This window comes from Symphalangus syndactylus, chromosome 19 (assembly GCF_028878055.3).
Source record: "Symphalangus syndactylus isolate Jambi chromosome 19, NHGRI_mSymSyn1-v2.1_pri, whole genome shotgun sequence".
In the NCBI taxonomy this organism is placed as follows: domain Eukaryota; kingdom Metazoa; phylum Chordata; class Mammalia; order Primates; family Hylobatidae; genus Symphalangus; species Symphalangus syndactylus.
Window position 1 is genome coordinate 81,474,999 of NC_072434.2, and position 18,388 is coordinate 81,493,386.

The 18,388-nt window shown below is 45.9% G+C and overlaps 1 protein-coding gene across 1 annotated transcript in view; it reads left to right on the forward strand.

Annotated features, from left to right (window-relative positions):
* The first annotated feature begins 1,848 nt into the window (after positions 1 to 1,848).
* The window catches only part of RYR2 (ryanodine receptor 2), a 784,036-nt gene continuing 767,496 nt past the window's right edge, over positions 1,849 to 18,388 (forward strand). Inside the window, exon 1 of the mRNA XM_055233438.2 lies at positions 1,849 to 1,987. Coding sequence (XP_055089413.1) covers positions 1,940 to 1,987 — 48 coding nt within the window. The 5' untranslated portion in view covers positions 1,849 to 1,939. The remainder of the gene's footprint in view (positions 1,988 to 18,388) is intronic.

Below are 18,388 nucleotides of genomic sequence, written 5' to 3' on the forward strand. Positions count from 1 at the left end.
AAATAATAACCATAACTCTTGCTCGAACAGTTTACAGCCTAGTTAAAATGCCAAAATGAAGACGTGGTAAGAGTTTTTATATTATTTTACCTACCACCTGGGTAGAATGGAGTAATTAAGAAACCTGTCTCTGCATAGTTCTGAATAAAATACTTTAAAACGTCAATTTGATACGTTCTAAATTTGGAAGATCAGATCATTTAACATCAAATCATGAGCCAATTTCAGAATATAGTCATTGCTCATGGAGGACTCTTACCCGACTTTTTGGGAGCTCACTGGTTGTTCCTTTAAAGACTCGTCAGAGTAAACATTCACATAAATAATAATGGTTTAAGAGTTGGTTAGCCGTCATGGCTACAGGGATAGGACAAGTTTTTAGGTAAGGTGACTAGTATACTTCCATGAGATAGGGCAGAACATTACTAGTTCTACCATGGAGAGCGAGTATTTATACACATAGTGTCATTCTCCTGGAAATTTACAAAACCTACCCCAGTATGTACAAAGTTAATGAATGCTAAAAATAAAATATAAACTGCATAGAACTCACTGGTCGATTTTAATAATGAGTTAGATGCCGCAGAATGTGAGATGTAGGTAAATGGACGCAAAAATCCTTGTTTTACAATGTCTGCATCTCTGTAGTACTGACATTTGAAAACTTTACTTGGCACATACTTATTTTAAGTATGATAAATGAAAGCGCTGTGGACTAGGAACAAGAGACAAATGCTTTCTTGTCCAAATTGTCTCAGACCCTGTATTTTCTTAGTCATAGCCGTTTGTTAAGTAGGCATTTGGTAGACTATTGCATGGAGGATTGCGAGAGCAAGATATTGCTATCTGCGGTGGAATGCTCGAATTTCTTCTCTCAGCAAGGATCATGGGTAGCATAGTCTGACTTTAGACCCATCCAGTGGTTCGGACTTACAGATAGTATCCCATACTTTACCGCAATTCCTTGTTGAATTAAGGCTTGCATTTCGCATATAGACTATAAACTTCTGGGTCTGTCTTGTACCACATTGTCTGGCATAGGCGCTCACTATATATTTGTTGAATGTTCAAGTTCTGTGCACCAAAACCGTGCACTTTGCATCGATTATCTGCGAAAAGCATGGTACACTAAAACTAGATTTTGAAGAATCCCCATTTGGTCATGAATAGAGGTAACCGACGTTTAAAATACCAGGTGTTGGGTAATCTCTACTTGGAGATTAGCCTCCCCGTGCGCCCGCCCAGGTGAAAGATTTCATTCCGTGAGATCGGAAGTGCCGTGGAGGTTAGTGCCCTAGCCCAGTCCAGGAGGAAGGGGCGTCGTGCCGGCGGTTTTAAGCTCAGAAGGGGCAGAGGAATGAGCCCAGGGACCCCAGCGGGGCGCAGGTAGGAAGCTGTGCGCTTGCCGGGTGCGCTCCGGCCCCGATTCCCAGCGCAGCCAGTAAGTGGCGCTGGGCCTCGGGTTTGGCGGCCCGGAGGAGCGGGCTGCGGATTACCTGCAGCAGCGGGGAGCCGCCGAGCTCCTCCCCGCCCGCCCCCACACCCCACCCCCACACCCCACCCCCACCGCTGCACTAACCCCGGCTCAGCTGGCTCGGCGCACTTGCTCGGAGGAGCCGGGGCCGAGCGGACCGCCGGCTGCAGGCAGGGAGCGCGGCTGGGCTGCGGGGCTGCTTCCCCGCGTCCTCCGGGCCCGGGCCGCCCTCCTCCCGCACAGTGCGGAGCAGGGAGGCCCCGCGCCTCGACCACCAGCGCCCGAGCGTCCGCACCTCCTCCTCCGCTCTGCAGGCGGGGACCGCCCGGCGCTCGGCACCCGGCAGCGCGGCCCCCTCCAGCCCCCGGCTCCCGACAGCAGAAGCAGAAGGCAGCGCCAGGGGCCGCCGCCGCCGCCGAGCTCCGCCGGGCTCGGGAGCCGGCCCCGGCGAGAAGGCGCGGAACCATGGCCGATGGGGGCGAGGGCGAAGACGAGATCCAGTTCCTGCGAACTGTAAGCGCCGTGCGTCGCGTATGCTCCCAGGGGAAGGGGGCGCCAGGGCATCCACTAGCGGGGTCCGGGCAGAGTGACAGCGGGGACTCGCGGGCGGGGCGAGGGGTGCTCCCTGAGGATGCGGGCGGAGCGGGCATCACCAAGTGTGTGCAGGTGTGCGTGTTGGGGCGAGGGAAGGCAAGGGCGCGTGTCTGTGCGCGCGTGTGGAAAGCTAGAGGATGGAGCGCGGCTAGCCGGCGGCAGGCGCCCGGGCTCGGACCCGGGGCACCGGGGACAGGCGCCTCGGAGCTGTGGGAACCGGGGGAGGAGGGGACGGCCGGTCCGGCCTGCCTGGTCGCACGGCTGGGACCTCCCGGGCGGCCGGGGGCAGGGTGCAGAGCAGGGTGGCCCGTGGGGGCGCGGGGAGCGGCGGGGACTCGGGCTGTTTCTGGGAATACCGCCGCCGGGAGGTTTCTTGGGCTTTCGGGCTGGACCCGCGCGTTGTCACGGAGCGAAGACGTTGGTTCGCTTACTCCGTGTAGCGTGCGGCGCAGCTGGCCGGGGGCGGGGGTGATGGTGCAGGACGCTGCGCGGAGGTTTTCCCCAAGTCAAGGTGCTGCGAAAGCGGAGGAGGAGTCGCCTCCGTGGTCCCCGCCGTTCCCGGGGCTGGTGCCATCCGTGCTGGTGCTGTGACCGCTTGCAAAGCGTGGAAGGCATGGGAAGCGAGTGTGTGTTTGCGTGTGTGCGCGCGCGCGGGTGGTGGTGGGGGGAACATCGTGAACGTGTCGTTCTCTAAATGTTGGCTTATTGCATGCCAAGTGAAGCAAACTGTGTGTGTGCGTATGTAAGTGTAAGGGCAGGGTGGCTGCCCCACACTGGGTGGCAGGCAGGGAAAGGTTGGCTCCGCACTAATACAATTCTTTCTCCTTAAGTACCTCTTGGCACACTGCTCCTTCCTTTCTCTGATTTGTTCGAACACTGCAGATACTTCCCAGGCTGAGGCATTGCACACCTCCAAGCTGGGACTGGAGAGCCTCTCCAGAAAAGAAAATGCCCTAACTTCCTGCTAAGAATAACCTAGTTAGCACCCTTTCCGTCGTTCCTTCTCTACTTCTGTCCTCCTTCCCGAAGGATGTTCCCTTGCAGGATTCCCCAGACTTTCCCAGCCTAGAACTGCAGCTTCTGCTGGTACTTCTTTCCTCAGCAGTACAAAGACAAAAAACAAAAAAACTGCTTCCCGGTTACAGTTACCTATAATCACAGAAAATCGTAGAGATGGTGGAATTTTGGAATATTAACTTGTAGGTGTTAAAATAGTCTTGATGTATTTGGGTACTAAACATAGGAAAACAGCGAATTTGCACAGGAACGTTGTAAACGACTGTCTTTTTCTCTTTGGTGCATTAAACGGACTGGGAGAAAGCTTTGGGAAGGATAAAAATCCAGGGTCCACATCAGATGGCAACCCAATAGTAATCCAATCTAATAGCTGCATGTTATGCACCATTGCATATGCTTTTTGAAGTACTGTTGGCCCAAGACCGGGCTTGGAAGGGCCTCTTCACTAATACCTTGGTCATGGTGTATAAGCCTGCTAGTAATACAGTTGTCTTTTTCATAGAAAATAGACCATAAGGGTTTTTTTTTTTTTTTTTTTAAATAATTAAGACCACATTAGTTTCTTCTCAAAACTAAGGACTCTTTTATTCAGGTGGACAAATATGGTTGCCGTATAATTTTTCAGTCAATTCGTATCAAACTCTGTGGGGTTAAAATTAGCTGGGAAATTTTGGTAGGCTTCACGTACTCAAGGGCTTCCTGTGGGCTTAACTGTTAAGCCGAGCTCATGGAGGTGGTGTTATCAATGCTTAATGGGGACCGAGGGAACGTGCTGGCTGATGAGGTTCTGCACATATAAAGTAATGTTAACTCTGTGCCACTCAGCAGCTGCCTGTCAGCTAGAGCAGCACCTTTGATAAGTGGGTCCTGAGTAGAGATCTGGCAGTCCCAGGCTGGGATTTTTCTTTTAATAAAACATCCGTAGGTGGTTGTGCTGATGATAAATGACCTTGAAGGAGGTGGCACAGTGGAGCAGGGGGATTTTTTTTTGTTTTTTTTTGTTTTTTTTTTGGTATAGCATTAACATCTAAAAGGAAAACATACTTTACCTCACAATTTTCCAATTTTCGTATGGAAATTCTCAAATCCTTTACCGGCTTCTCCATCTATTACCCCCCATCCTTCCCTCCCCCACCCCCCTTTTTTTCCCTCTTAACCTGAGAATGTTGGTGGTTCAGAAATGTTGATGGGGTTAATGATGGGGAGACTGTAGTATAGTTTCTACATTAAAGCCGTTTCTTTTTTTTCTGGGGGCATTTATTTCTCTGTCATGTGCAAGCTTGTCAGTATGAGTTATTTCTTCTTCTTCTTTTTTTTTTTTTTTTTAAAGCAAATAGCCCAAGGAGTATTAGGAATGTGTACATCTTGATAAAACAGTTGTAGATGGAAGACTTCTTGATAGTGATAGATGAAGCTGTTTTGCATAGAAAAAGAAAAACAGTCATTAAGACACCATAGTTGTGAATTTGACGGGACATTTCGTATGTTCTGATTAGAACATCTGAATTGTTATCTTGAGCAGATCATCGTCTATTGGATTTGTATTCAGCACCCCAGCACATTGAGGCATCTTTTTGACCACTGTCCACAGAAAGCTTTTTTGCTTTTCTTTTTTTAGAAGAGGTCTGAGATCACTGTTAAGGGAAGTAGAGGTGAAATCTTTAATGGGCTGTATCTGTGAGTTATGTATGCTGCTGTAAATTAATTCCTCATTTGCAAAGGGGTTTGTCACTGGTTAGCTTGTACCCGGCTCTCTGGCATCTCTGTTCCATTTGCTGATGCTTGTTGAGTTGGCTCACATTCCTTCCAAATAATTCTGTAGATGAATGATCGTTGATTCAGTGGCTCCCCCATCTGCTGGAAACCTGCCCACTTGGGTCTGTTTATCTTTGAGAGAGATTGAAAATATGTTTGTGTAAACTCTGGATATGCTGAGACACTTATTTTATGAGAGAAAAATCCTATCATAAAATAAGCTGTCAGCTTATAATGGATTCATTCACTGTCATATCCAAACATATCCATGATTTGGAATGTGTGTTTTATTTTATTTTAAAGGTTTTATTAACTTACCAATGTAGCAACAAACTGTCATTTGGTATTTAAAAACACTCATCTTTTTAGTTATGGTCCTCTTTTTTTTCAAGCAATCATACAGAATGTTATAGAAGATATTCCTCTGACTTTAGGAAAACCATGGTATAAAATGACCTTGGTCAAGGTTTTTTACTTTTTTTTTTTTTTTTTTTTTGAGTACTTTGTCTTTCTTTCATTTGTGTAAGCACAGTTGAGTTGCCCTTGTGGTGTACTGTGTCATGTAGTTTTGTATTTACCCATAGGTTGAGACTTAAAGCTTAGTCCTGGCTGTAAAAATGATCCTGATAGGAATGCTTACGGTCTTCCTCCTGTCTTCCTTTGCAGAATGAAGTATTTCATTATAGATTTCTTCTCAGTGTTCATACATCTTGTTCCATAATGATAAGAAGCATCTTTAAATGTACTCATCGACGAATAGTGATAATTATGCAGTATAGATGCCGGCGTACAACACTGCATAGTAGGTTGGATGGGAGTATTTAGCTCCAGTTTGTAGAGGTCCAGGAAGGTTAATGGTATGAAGTCAGTACTCAGCAGTGCAGAATGAGGACTAAAAGTCAAATCTTAGGCTAATAGTGTTCTTTCTAGGAGAGAAAGGCTTCTTTATCTGCTGTTCAAGTATGTTTTAGGTTTATAGCAAAAGGACACCAAGTCAGTTTTCTCAGCTGTAGGAATGTCACAGAGTACAGATGGAATGAGCAGTGGAAATTTGCACTTTTTGCTCCCTTCATAATGAAGCTACGAGGAGCTTTAGATAGACATGCACTATGGTATTTTCCCAAGGAACTGATGGAAAGCCCACCCAGGTTTACATCATCAGACTTATTTTATTTTAACTTAGAAATTAGCATGTACACATTGGCAGGAAGGGCAAGATCTAAAACACTTAGGGCACTAATTTATTTGACATTCAGTTGTATTTGTACTTTGGCTACAGATAAGTGTTTTTGTCACGGCTGAATTACCCAAGAAAGGACTCCAGCAGCACTGGGTGACTGTGCTTCTTTAGATAGCTCTCGGGAGAGAGGGAGAGATGATGAAGCACACATTTTTCCTGAAACTCTGACATTGTGGGAATTAGATTAATTCAGAAAACATTTGTCGAACACCGTCTATATGCATAGCATGTTAAGGAAGTATTCCACGTAAGTAGGGAAGTGGTTTGCAGCTGTAATTGCAAAGAAAAGATATAGAGGATGGCATGGAGCAATCAGAAGGAAAAATGCATAAGTAAACTCCAAAACATTAGGGTAGGAAGAGGCCTTTGGAAAACATTACCCTGTCCACCCCATGCCTCTCTGATATTGCAGATAAGGAAACAAAAGCTCAGAGAGCCAAATGACTTGGCCCAGTGTCACACTCCAAGCTAGTGGCATTTAGTAATGCAGAGTATATGAAAATCTATGAGGAATTTCCAGAAAGGAGGTTTACCAGCACATCATTCTTTATAGAGCAGATTTAAACCCACTTTTCCATTTTATCCTTAACTTGACCTTCACAGAGTTCCGTCTCCAAATCTGTCCTCTTGTCCTTCCAGCCGGTGAAAAGGAGGTTTCTTTTCTTTTTTCTAATGTTACAGTCCCTCACATGGCCTGAATCTTGGTCCTGGAAGCCAAGATGGGAATCCATCCTTTCCATCCTTTTTTTTTTTTTTTTTTTTTTGCCTCGCTATCCACTTACTCCTTCTGGTTTATCTTGAAGCCTGTTAATTTCTCCCATCTTAAAATGTCTGTCTTTGACCCCGATACCTTATCTGGTTTTTCCCCTCCTCCAAAAGTGGTCTTCTCCCACTGCTTGTACCCCTCTCCATGTAATTATCTAACTTCTCTTCCTTCTTAAATCCACTTTCCTGGATGTTGCCAGTAACTCCCTCCTTGCCATGTCTAAATGTCCCTCTCTGTCCCTATTCCCTTAGATTCCTTCTCAAGCTCTACTACCCTGACTTTCCTTTTTGAAGCTACTGTTTTGACTTTGGGGACATGGTACCTTCTGGGTAATTTTTTACATTTCTGATCATGCTTTTTCCAGGTGCTTTTCATTCCTTTTACTCCAAGTGTGTGGTTATCCCAAAAGATTCTGTCCTATTTCCTGTTCTGTCTCTTCTGCCTTCATGAGCTTATCTATGTCACAAAATCTGGGATCTCTTGAATAACAGAGTTTGAAAAGACTTAACAATGACTTCATCCAGCTCTGAGAGCCAGAGAGATGAAAGGAATGTTCCCAAAGCAACTCTTTTTTGTAGGAGAAACCCACTGCAGATTCGAAAGCCCTGGGCCTTCATTTCAAGCCTCTGTTTAGACTTCCCTCCTGCCTCTCGGACCCTGGAAAGAGCAGCTTGACATCATTGCCTGTTCGGTTCCCTAAGCGACTTTCCTTCCTAGTGTCTCTGCTGATCAGTGGCACTGCCATTTGTGCTCTGGCTCTGGTGTGATCCTAACCTTCAGAAGACCTGAGTCTGAGGCCTGAATCCACCAGTACCTAGCTTTATGGACTTAGAACAACAGTGCCTGGCTCATGGGAGTGGCTCAATGCATTTGTCTAGTTCTCTTTCTTCTCTTCTGCATCTAATTTGTCATCATAGCCCATTGTGTTTCTCTTTGCAGTCCAACTCAGATTTCGATGTCTTTCATACTCCATTAGCTTCTTGTTCCGATCCCAGTACTCATTTCAACCTTCGTCATCCTTCCTCCTGCAACAAATCGGCAACCCACCTAGAATCCTCCTGCCATTTTAGTCCTCCTGAAACCCTTGTGTCCATCTCCCAGCCTCAGCTGACATCCTTGCGTAGCCTGTCTAATTTCTCTACTTGGCTCATGACCTTTTATGATCTGCCCCTTGATACCTTGCTTACGCTCTTCATCCTACACGGAGTTTTCTTGGATCACTCTAACCAATTCCGATTTTACATTTCTCTGACCATTTATCACTAATAATTAATAAAATGTATGGAACTGATTGGGAAACTCAAGCAATGGTCAGAGAATGCTCTGACCCTAATGCTCTGTGGGAGAGTTGGGACCGTGTTGGGCATCGGTTTCCCATGATGCTTGGTGCACTCTTAACTACAAGGACAGACTTGAGAGAAATCTTGTGGCTAGGAGAAGATCGGGACAAGAGAAAGGATCCTCCTGCCCACCAGTTTAATGTGAACATCACTTGAATGCATCCAAATGCAGAAAGAAGGAACCTGCTATGAAGGAAGTAGGCAAAGATAGTGGGGGCGGAAAAATGGAGGTAAGATCTCTTCTAGAAGCAGAAGAGTAGGAGGGTTGGTGGGTGAAATTCTGAGATGATGATGGAGGAGGTGTGTAGGGTGACAGAGGCCAGATGATGATTGCCGCTTTGGGAGGCTGCAGTGGCTCCCAGGTCCAGTGGGAGGGGATACCCGGAGAAGGCAATTAGAGAGAGGGAAGTTACAGTCACTAGAGCAAATGAACAAAGGAGAGTAAGAGAATAAATTAAGGATTAATTGAGTCTGAGTGATTGGGGCTGCCCAAAAGAAATACTAGTTTAGAGTCAGAAGCTATATTTCAAATGAGCAGCTGTCAGGGGGTGAGGTGACTTCCAGGGGCACTGTTAGAGTATCCAGTGGATCCGTTTCATCCCCTTGTTTTCTTCTTTATTAATCGCGGGAAGAACATTGGGATGAGGACCCTGCCAACAAATGGTTGTGTGACCTTGGGGCTGGTGGGGTCAGATAGAGATTTGTTTGAGAGAGGTAAAATGGGGAGGTTGTTTTCTCAGAGGGACTCGCGATAATTTCCATTGTCATGTTCGTAGTCTCAGGGTCAACCAGACTCAAACCATTCCGCAGGATGAGCATAACAAAACCTCACCCTGGGACTGGAAAGAAAAGCTTTGAATGATCCTAGGGTCCCTGGAAATCCTCATCCTGGTGGATTACAGGCCCTGAAAGCTGACAACAAGCTTTGTGCCAGGATTCTTGATGATGGGTGGCTTTCTTTCAGGGAAGAGGAGATGTTAACAATAAGAGAAGGTTGCAGACAGGCGTTTAGAAGGAGCTAGGAGAAGAATTCTCTCATGTCAGTAGCCCTCTTAGGGACTACTTAGGTTCGGATCCATTTAGTAACTAAACTCCTAGTGAGCTTGTTTGCAAATCCTCTCTATTGTCCCAGCCGTGAAGTACTTCTCTGGCTTCCATAGTTACCTTCTCCCTGGCTGGTGAAGAAGTGGCCCATGTTTCTGGGGTTTCCAAAATGTTACAGTCAGCCTCAAAGCCCACGTGGAAGGTGTATTTCCTGGTTTCTATTGCAGAAGTTCTGTAGTGGTGTTGCTGCAATGAAATGGGAGTCAAAGCATTCCCTGTTAGTGACGGAGTATTCAGAGGACCTACACATGATTGCTTTCATGCTCATTACCCAAGTAGGGGACAGAGAGAGCGGAGCCACTGACACGTGAACCCAAGGAGCCCTCCCCTGGATGGCTGGGTGCAGGTACTTACCACCCACCAACCAATGATGAGTATCTGCCAATTTACTGGAAGAAAACCTGAAATCTAGCTGTGGAGCCAAGATAGATGCAGAAGAAAGCGAGTGCAACGGGAGAAAAGTGTATAGGAGCTCAGAGGCTGGCAGGGCCTTCCTGAGTGTGGGAAGGGCTGAGGCGGGAACGAGGACACATTTGCTCCCTGGGACACGTGGTTCTTAGCGTGCAGGGGAAACCCGCATGTGGTCACTGAGGGAGAGGCACAGGCCCACACATCTCATCACAGTGGAGGAAGGAACAATTCAATGTGTCCAATTTATTTTTCTACTATGGCAAGCACTTTTTTTCCCTTAACATTTTTCGTATTTTAAGAGTTTTTGCACATTTGTTCTGCTTCTAATGAAATTTTAATTGTTTCTCTTTCCTCCTGAGTTTAGAATCTGATTCATAATGTACATGGGAACCCATGAATTTCACTCATATTTAATGCATAACCAAAGATATAAACTGAAATGATGCATTTTGAGAAGATCAAGAAAAGAAAAAGAAAACTTACAGGAAAAATGATATCCTTAGTTTGAGTCAATTGGGATATTGTTAAAATGAAGCTGAACAGCACACTGAGTTGATAGCCTCTAGAAGTTGTATTCTGTTCTTTTCCACAGCAGGTTTCTGGTTTTCAAAATAAAAGCGATTATGATTTAAATTCTTTTAGCTTTTGCTAGAGTTTATATTTATTTCATAATCAAAGAAACTTTCCATGAGGAAAGTTCGGTCTCACACACACGCACACACATGTGCACAAATGAATGAAAGATATTCCACCATATTTTTTTTCACCAATTTTGACTGTGGCGTAGAATTCAGTTAAATTAGTTCATGTGTAGCAGTGAATTGTCTGTTGGTCTCTGTTATTTCTTCCAATGCTTTGAGGTTTTTATTTTTATGGTTCCTTTCCCTTTGTCTTTCCCTTTCCCTCCCCTCCCCTCCCCTCCCCTCCCCCTTCCCTCCTTTTCCCTTCCCTCCCATTCCCTTTCTCTCCCCCCTCCCCTCCCCTTTCCCTCCCCTTCCCATTCCCTCCCCTCCCCTTCTCTCTCTCTTTCTCTCTCTTTCTACCCCTCCCCTCCCCTCCCCTCCTCTCTGCTCCCCTCCCCTCCCCTCCCCTCTCCTCTTCTCTTCTCGGGGCTCATGAGTGAGTTACTTGTGAGAGATGCTATTTTGACAGTGGCAGGACCAGCAACAAACCTGTACCATCTCAGCATTCAGGAACAATGGTGTCCACGTGTCTTTTTGAGGTTGTACAGGGCATTCTTAAGGCACATTTGAATAGTCCCACAGGCTGAGAGGAGTTCCTCTGATCTTAAATACAGTGTCAGCCTGAGGAGTAACCATTTCTAGTCAGGAGATCAGAGCTTTTTTATGCCGTGGGCTACCGACTGCTGTTGGCAACTTTATTTCTTGTAGGTGCATTGGTATGTAATTGTCTGGCAGGTCTGTTCTAAGCATTGCATGTGTATTTTCTCATGAAATCCCTAGAAAATCCCTCAGAGGTAGCTACAAAGAAGTGAAGTGAGCCCAGTGTTTGCAGACACAGGCAGTGGAGCTACAGTTTCAGACCTGGGCAGGCTGGCTCTAGAACTCTCACTTAATCTTGCCATACAGGGGCCTTTTCTGCTGGAGATGGACATATTTTAAAATGAGAGGGAAACTTGGTGCCCTGCTTCTACCTTCAAGAAGGTACTTTATAATATCAAATGTGAATTTCTTACACTACCAGAGCCTTGCAGGCTGTCTGCCACATCATAGGCCCTGTGTTTAATGTTTGTGGAATTGCATCAAACTGATTCCATGAGATAGTATTTTACATAATAAATACAGAGTAGGGTAATTGTATGCAGTTTACTAGCGTACCTTAATGCAGTGTGTGTGAACGGGATATCTCTTTTGTCTGTAGCATTATACCAGGTACCTAAGAGATACCATGAATGTGGAAGCCGTAGTTCCCATAGAGTTCAGATGCCCAAACAGTGGAACCTTATATGCATCAACCTGGGAACAGTAAGCTTATGGTCCTATGGGGATTGTGTCCTGTGTAAAATTCAGAGGGTCCAAAAGGTGAAGAGAGGATGGATGTGGTCATGATATTGGGCTCCAAAACTCATGGAGTAAATGGTCAATGGTGAAGTAAATGGTGGTAAAAGCAGAGATTCTATTTCATTATAAAATATGAAAATAACATGAAAGGCAGAATCCAGACTATAGAACGACATGTAAGGCAGGAATTAAAGTTTCATTGAAATGCCGCCTTGATCTCTAAAAGTGCTCCAAAATCTCTTTTGTAGCGTTTCAGGAAATTTTGATTCATTTTATTTTTGAAACAGTTGACATTTGGGGGAGTGGGCTAAGGGATGAAAATATGTTTCAAAGTGCTTGTTTTTTTTTAAGGACAATAGTTTCAAGAACTGTACTTCAGGAGCATGTCACAGTTATGAGCCTGTAGGGAAGAACAGAGTTTTTTTTTTTCTCTCCTTTTAGGGAAGAACAACATATTGAAGGATGATTAAGGCACTTGAAAAATGTAACAGAAACATACACACATACACACGCGCGTTGCCTACACAGGATCCGATCCCTGATGCTCTTTGCCTCTCTTCTTGTTTTATTTTATTTATTTATTTTTAGACAGAGTCTCACTCTGTCGTCAGGCTGGAGTGCAGTGGTGTGATCTTGGCTTACTGCAACCTCCGCCTCCCAGGTTCAAGTGATTCTCCTGCCTCAGCCTCCCGAGTAGCTGGGATTACAGGTGCCCGCCACCATGCCAAGCTAATTTTTGTATTTTTAGTAGAGATGGGGTTTCACCATATTGACCAGGATGGTCTCCATCTCTTGACCTCATGATCTGCCCACCTTAGCCTCCCAAAATGCTGAGATTACAGGTGTGAGCCACTGTGCCTGGCCCCTCTCTTGTTATTTTTTAGACTATCCCGTTAGTCCCCTTTGGTCTTGGACATGTCTGTCATGACATGTTTCCAAGGCCAGTGCCGACAGTTGGGAGTCATGATCAGCTTACACGTCCTGGCTTGTAGGTTCAATGAAACGTCGAGAGAACATTTCTTCTTGAGTCCCAGACAAATGAAAAGCTGAGATGAAATGTTTTTGATTGATGGCTGTCAGAGAAGCATAAAAACTTCAGCTTCACCGCCATTCCCTTTGTGACAGGGAAGGAGCCATCATCTCCTGAAGACGGGAGTGTCGTTATGAAGTCTAACTGTCCTGCTCCCGTCATGAAGAATTTTATCACATAGAAGCCTGCAAAGTCAGCCCGACTTGAGTCAGTCCTACTCACACCAAAGAGGATACGGAAACTGGTGAAGGACAAGAGACAATTGTGATTTCACCTCTTCCTGCGCCAGCGCCTGGTCTCTTCTTCTCCTTCATTCTGAAATCTTCGTGGACTGCCTGCTACATGCCATGCTTCTTGCTGGGTGCTGGGACTCATATCCAAGCTTGTCCTGCCTTTAAAGAGCTTATTCTGTCTCTATGGGTGGGATAGGGAATAAGGGAAATGCAAATATTCTACTACACAGTGGACATAAGAGTCAGGAAACCGCCAGAGGAAAGGATGTTGAGGAGGGAGGCATCTGTGTCCCAGGAGTACCATTATTTAAGGCTTGGTGGAGGAGGCAGCATTTCCAGTCACAGAATTCTCAGACGGAAAAGGAACTTCAGGGATCAGGGTCTAACCCCTTTATAGTGAATGAACATGAAAGGACAAGTGTATTGGCCCCCATTATTCTGCTCAGACAGGATAGCTGCAATTCATTTGATTCCTGGAACAATCCATTGAGTCTATAAAGCGGTTAATTGCATTAATACAGATCAGGAAACTGAGTTGCAGAGAGGTGAAATGACTTGTTCAAGGGCAATTAATGAGTAAGTAATGTTGCTGGCGAGCCCAGGGTTTTCAGATGCCAAAGCCCTTCTTTCTCCTTCCTCCCTCCCTCCTTCCCTCCCTTCTTCCCTTCCTTTTTCTTCCCTCCCTCTCTCCATCATTTCCTCCCTTCCTTCCCTTTTTCTGCCTCGCTCCCTTCCTTCTTTTTTCCTTCCTTCCTTCCTTCCTTCCCTCCCCTTCCCTCCCCTCTCCTCCCCTCCCCTCTCCTCCCCTCCCCTCTCCTCCCCTCCCCTCTCCTCCCCTCCCCTCTCCTCCCCTCCCCTCTCCTCCCCTCCCCTCTCCTCCCCTTCTTCCCCCTTCTCCCCCCGCCCCTTCCCTCCATCTGTCTGGAAAAATGGTAAAAAACTGTAAATTGGATTATAAGGAATGATTCATGGCTGTCCTATCACATTCGTCCATTTAGATTATCTGTGCTTTTCATTTGTCTGGAGCTATCTTACTACTCTGTTAAATTGTGGAAAACCGATAGTAATGATTCCTGAACTGTTGATTCTTGATTATAGAAAATGCAAATTGTGTCTATTTGAATGCAGTTGTAGATACTGAGTGGGTTTATTCTTATCAAGCAAATTCATCTCAGCCTTCCTGATGGGCTCATATCTTTGTATGTCCTTTGGAGTCTCCTTTGAACCTGCTATGATACCACACTTGTTCTTTAATGAAGAAATTAAATAAAATCTTTGATGTGTTCATTTTGTCTTTGTTTGAGTCATATTTTTACTTTAAAAAAATTACCTCCAACATCACTACTATGCCTCCCAAAGTAAAAATGAGCGGGATCTTGCTAAATTTGGGTGGGGAGGGCAGGAAGACAGGACAGATGAAAGAGGAAGGTGAGTGGGGGCCACGTGTTGTTTCTTCCGTCTCCCCATCCCCAGGGTCACTTTCCAGTCTTCTCTGCCCTGTTCTATATTCAGGAGGCTCCTACTCTAGATGGTGCGGGGAGCACTGTTTCCTTTCCTTGTTGGCTCAGAGCGAGGGCTGGGGACAGTTTCCCACTGTTGCTGGTCCCTAGAAGTCCCATCTCTGTCGGATCCTGTCACGCTCCCAGCCCGCACCTTGTTAAATGGTCCCTCATTCACCTCTCTTCAGTTAAACCCTTGAGAGCGCCATCCCCTTCCTTGATGAGACCCTGATGTGAAGGTGGGAAGCACAGTGACACGTTTGGGAGAGAGATGACATACGAGTACTGCTCTGTCATCCTGGGGGGACTGGGGAGCCCTGAGACCAGAGTGAGGGATTTGTTCTTAATTCATAAGGTAAAAGGGGCCCTGGAAGTTATTCTTTTTTTCTCCTTCTCAAGGGAGAAAAATGGGTCAGAGCTGTCCATTAGAAAGATTAATGGGGCAGCAATTTATAAGATAAATTGGGATATAGAGAGATCAGAGCAGGACCGGAGCTGAGAAGCCTATTAGAAGACAGTCACCACGGAGCTGGTGCAAGATAATTCGGGCCTAAATTTGGGTGGTAGTTGTGGGAATAGAAAGGAGCGGGAGCTTTAGGACACAGTGGAGGAAGGGTTTATGGGGTTGGTAACTGATTAGATACAAGGAAAGGAAAAAGACAAAGCTGAGCTTCAGATGGTGTTGGCCATATGGAAATCAGGAGGAAGGGGAGGTTTCCAGGGAGGGCAGTGGGATTTATTTTGGATGTATTTATTTTGAGATGTGTTATGGACTGAATTATGGCTCCCTAAAAAGTATGTTGACATCGTAATCCCCAGGACCTTAGAATGTGACCTTAATGGGAAATAGGATCTTTACAGAAGGAATCAAGTGAAAGTGAGGCCATTAAGGTGGACCCTGGTCCTATATGACTAGTGCCCTCCTAACAGGAGGGGATTAGGACGCAGGTCCACACAGAGGGAAGATGGTGTGAAGACACACAGGGAGCACAACTGTGAGGACTGGAGCACCGCACCTGTGAGGACTGGAGCATCGCATCTGTGAGGACTGGAGCATCGCATCTGTGAGGACTAGAGACTGCACGTGTGAGGACTAGAGACTGTACCTGTGAGGACTGGAGCACTGCACCTGTGAGGACTGAGCACTGCACCTGTGAGGACTGGAGCACTGCACCTGTGAGGACTGGAGCACTGCACCTGTGAGGACTGGAGCACTGCACCTGTGAGGACTGGAGCACTGCACCTGTGAGGACTGAGCACTGCACCTGTGAGGACTGGAGCACTGCACCTGTGAGGACTGAGCTCTGCACCTGTGAGGACTGAGCACTGCACCTGTGAGGACTAGAGACTGCACCTGTGAGGACTGGAGCACTGCACCTGTGAGCCACAAGCACCAGGGCTGAGAGAGGCATGGAACAGATTCCCCCTCCCACCCTCGGAAGGAACCAGCCCTGCCGACCCCTTCATCTCGGACTCTGGGCCTCCAGAACTGAGAGATAATACATTTCTGTTGCTTAAGCCACCCAGTCTGTGATATGTTATTATGGCAGCAGTAGGAGTCGAATTCAAGGCACAAAGCTAGAAGTGTGGATTTAGTGTTTTGGAGAGAGGAGTGACCCAGTGAGGCATATTGGAGGCCACTGGTGTGATCGAGAAACCACAAAAATGGACCAGATGATCTGGGAGGAGCATGTAGAGGAGTCCACAGCAGAGGCTCAGAGGAAGGTGACTGAAGAAACTTTTTTTTTTTTTGGACGGAATCTTGCCATGTCACCCAGGCTGGAGTGCAGTAGTGTGATCTCGGCTCACTGCAAGCTCCACCTCCCGGGTTCAAGCAATTCTCCTGCCTCAGCCTCCCGAGTAGCTGGAACTACAGGTGCATGTCACCACGCCCGGCTGATTTTCCGTATTTTTAGTAGAGATGGGGTTTCACCATGTTAGCCAGGATGGTCTCGATTTCCTGACCTCATGATCCACCCGCCTCAGCCTCCCAAAGTGCTGGGATTACAGGCGTGAGCCACCGCGCCTGGCCCTGAGGAGACTTTTGATGTGATCATTATGGGAGTCTCTGGGAGGAGGTTGAAAGTAGCCTCCCAATTGCAGGAGACCCAGAAGTGACAGAGCAGCAGTAAATAGAGGCAGACGATGTAGACGATCTTTTCACCCCGTGTGCTGAAGAGGAAGAGAGAGGAGGTGGGAGCTTGAAAGGGGAGGAAGGGTAAAAGTTAGGGATGCTTTTCTTTTCTCATGAAAGAGACCATAATCTAAGGTTGTAGAGGAGGAGGGGTGATTGATGTCACAAGTTCCTAAGTACAAGATGGGATAGAGATGTTCCCCAGCCCCACCAAAACACATCACCGTTGTTGGGCACACGCCTAAGCTAATGCATCGCCTCTCTTTGCGGATACCTAATTACTTACTGCTTTCCTTAATTGGGGAGCACATACTACTTTCATTTGCCTTTGGTTTAGCTTTGCATCATTTCATTTTCTGCTAGAGATCTTTTGATAATTAAAATTAGAGCTCTATAAAGCTTTGTTGGTTCAAAGCTGGGCGTGTTTTGTTTGCACGTTGCAGTGGTTTGGTGATGAAATAATCCAGCTAGGCTTGAAGCAAGCATGTCTCATTAAGACAAATAGGAGAAGCTGATATTGCTGGTGGGTTTTTTTCTCATAGCTGTTAACTCAAAAAGACGGTAGGACTTATATAGGTAATTATGTATACTATTCAGCAAATAGTCAGCTTAGGGATATATTGGAGGGATTTTCTGAAAGCTTAGGTCAGGGGAAAATGTTGACATATCTTGGGAAACAGAATGATTCTGCTGGTAGTGACTGCCCTCAGCTCTCCTACTATGATAGGATCTGGCTAAGAAAATTCCAGTAATTTTTCAGAAAATTAGCAATTTATATTTTGAGAGTTTTTTCTCCACATTTTTGTATAATTGGCACTATGCTGTACATATAATTTGTTGCTTGCAAAGCACTGTCTTTCAAAAATATCTAAACAGTACATCTATACAGTATTTACATGTGTAAATTCCACATTTGTTCCATACTTCACACTGTTGATTTAAAAGTAAAAACTTTAAACAAATGTCTGCACTTAACAACAGAGCATGTATCTTCATCTCTTTAGTGTTCTGAATGAGCGCCTATAACACCTTCTTAAAAGGAATCTTCCTTGGAGGCTGGGCGCGGTGGCTTACACCGGTGTTCCCAGCAGTTGGGGAGCCAGGGCGGGGTGGATTGCTTGAGCTCAGAAGCTTGAGACCAGCCTTCCTTCCTCCCCGGAAACTTCACCATCTTCTTACCTGGTTAAGGTGCTTAGAGATGCTGGTCTGGAGAAGGGGCGGGGCGGGGGGGGTTGGTGGCGGGGGGGGGGGGGTTCAGTAACAGGCAGCGATTAGAAGGTGGGAGATAGCTCCTCACATTTTTTATTGTACAGTGATTAAAAAAACTGCCATATCTACTGCTCATTGAACATTCTCTAGTTTTGGTCCTGACTAGGACATTTTCTGAAGAAATTTTTTTTTTTTAATTTCACATGTCTAGCAGAAGAAGAAATCTGGCTTACATTACAACCAACAAAAACATTGCTCTGGACAGGCCTAAAACAAGGACCTGAATGTCAGTAGAGAATGGAACCAGCGATTCCATAAATGACACCAGTTTCATGCAGTCACACAGTAGGGAGGGAACAGAGATCATTTCCGCATTTCCCTCTAAATGGGCAAACTAAAGCCCACAGTTTTGTTAAGAGGGGGCTATGTATAACTCAGATGCCTTACTAGGATACAGAAATGGACTTTAAAATCTCAGGGTTAATAATGATGATGCCATTGCCATCTAATATGAATAATGGAGCAGACTAAAATCTGACCCAAACAGAATCTGATAAATAA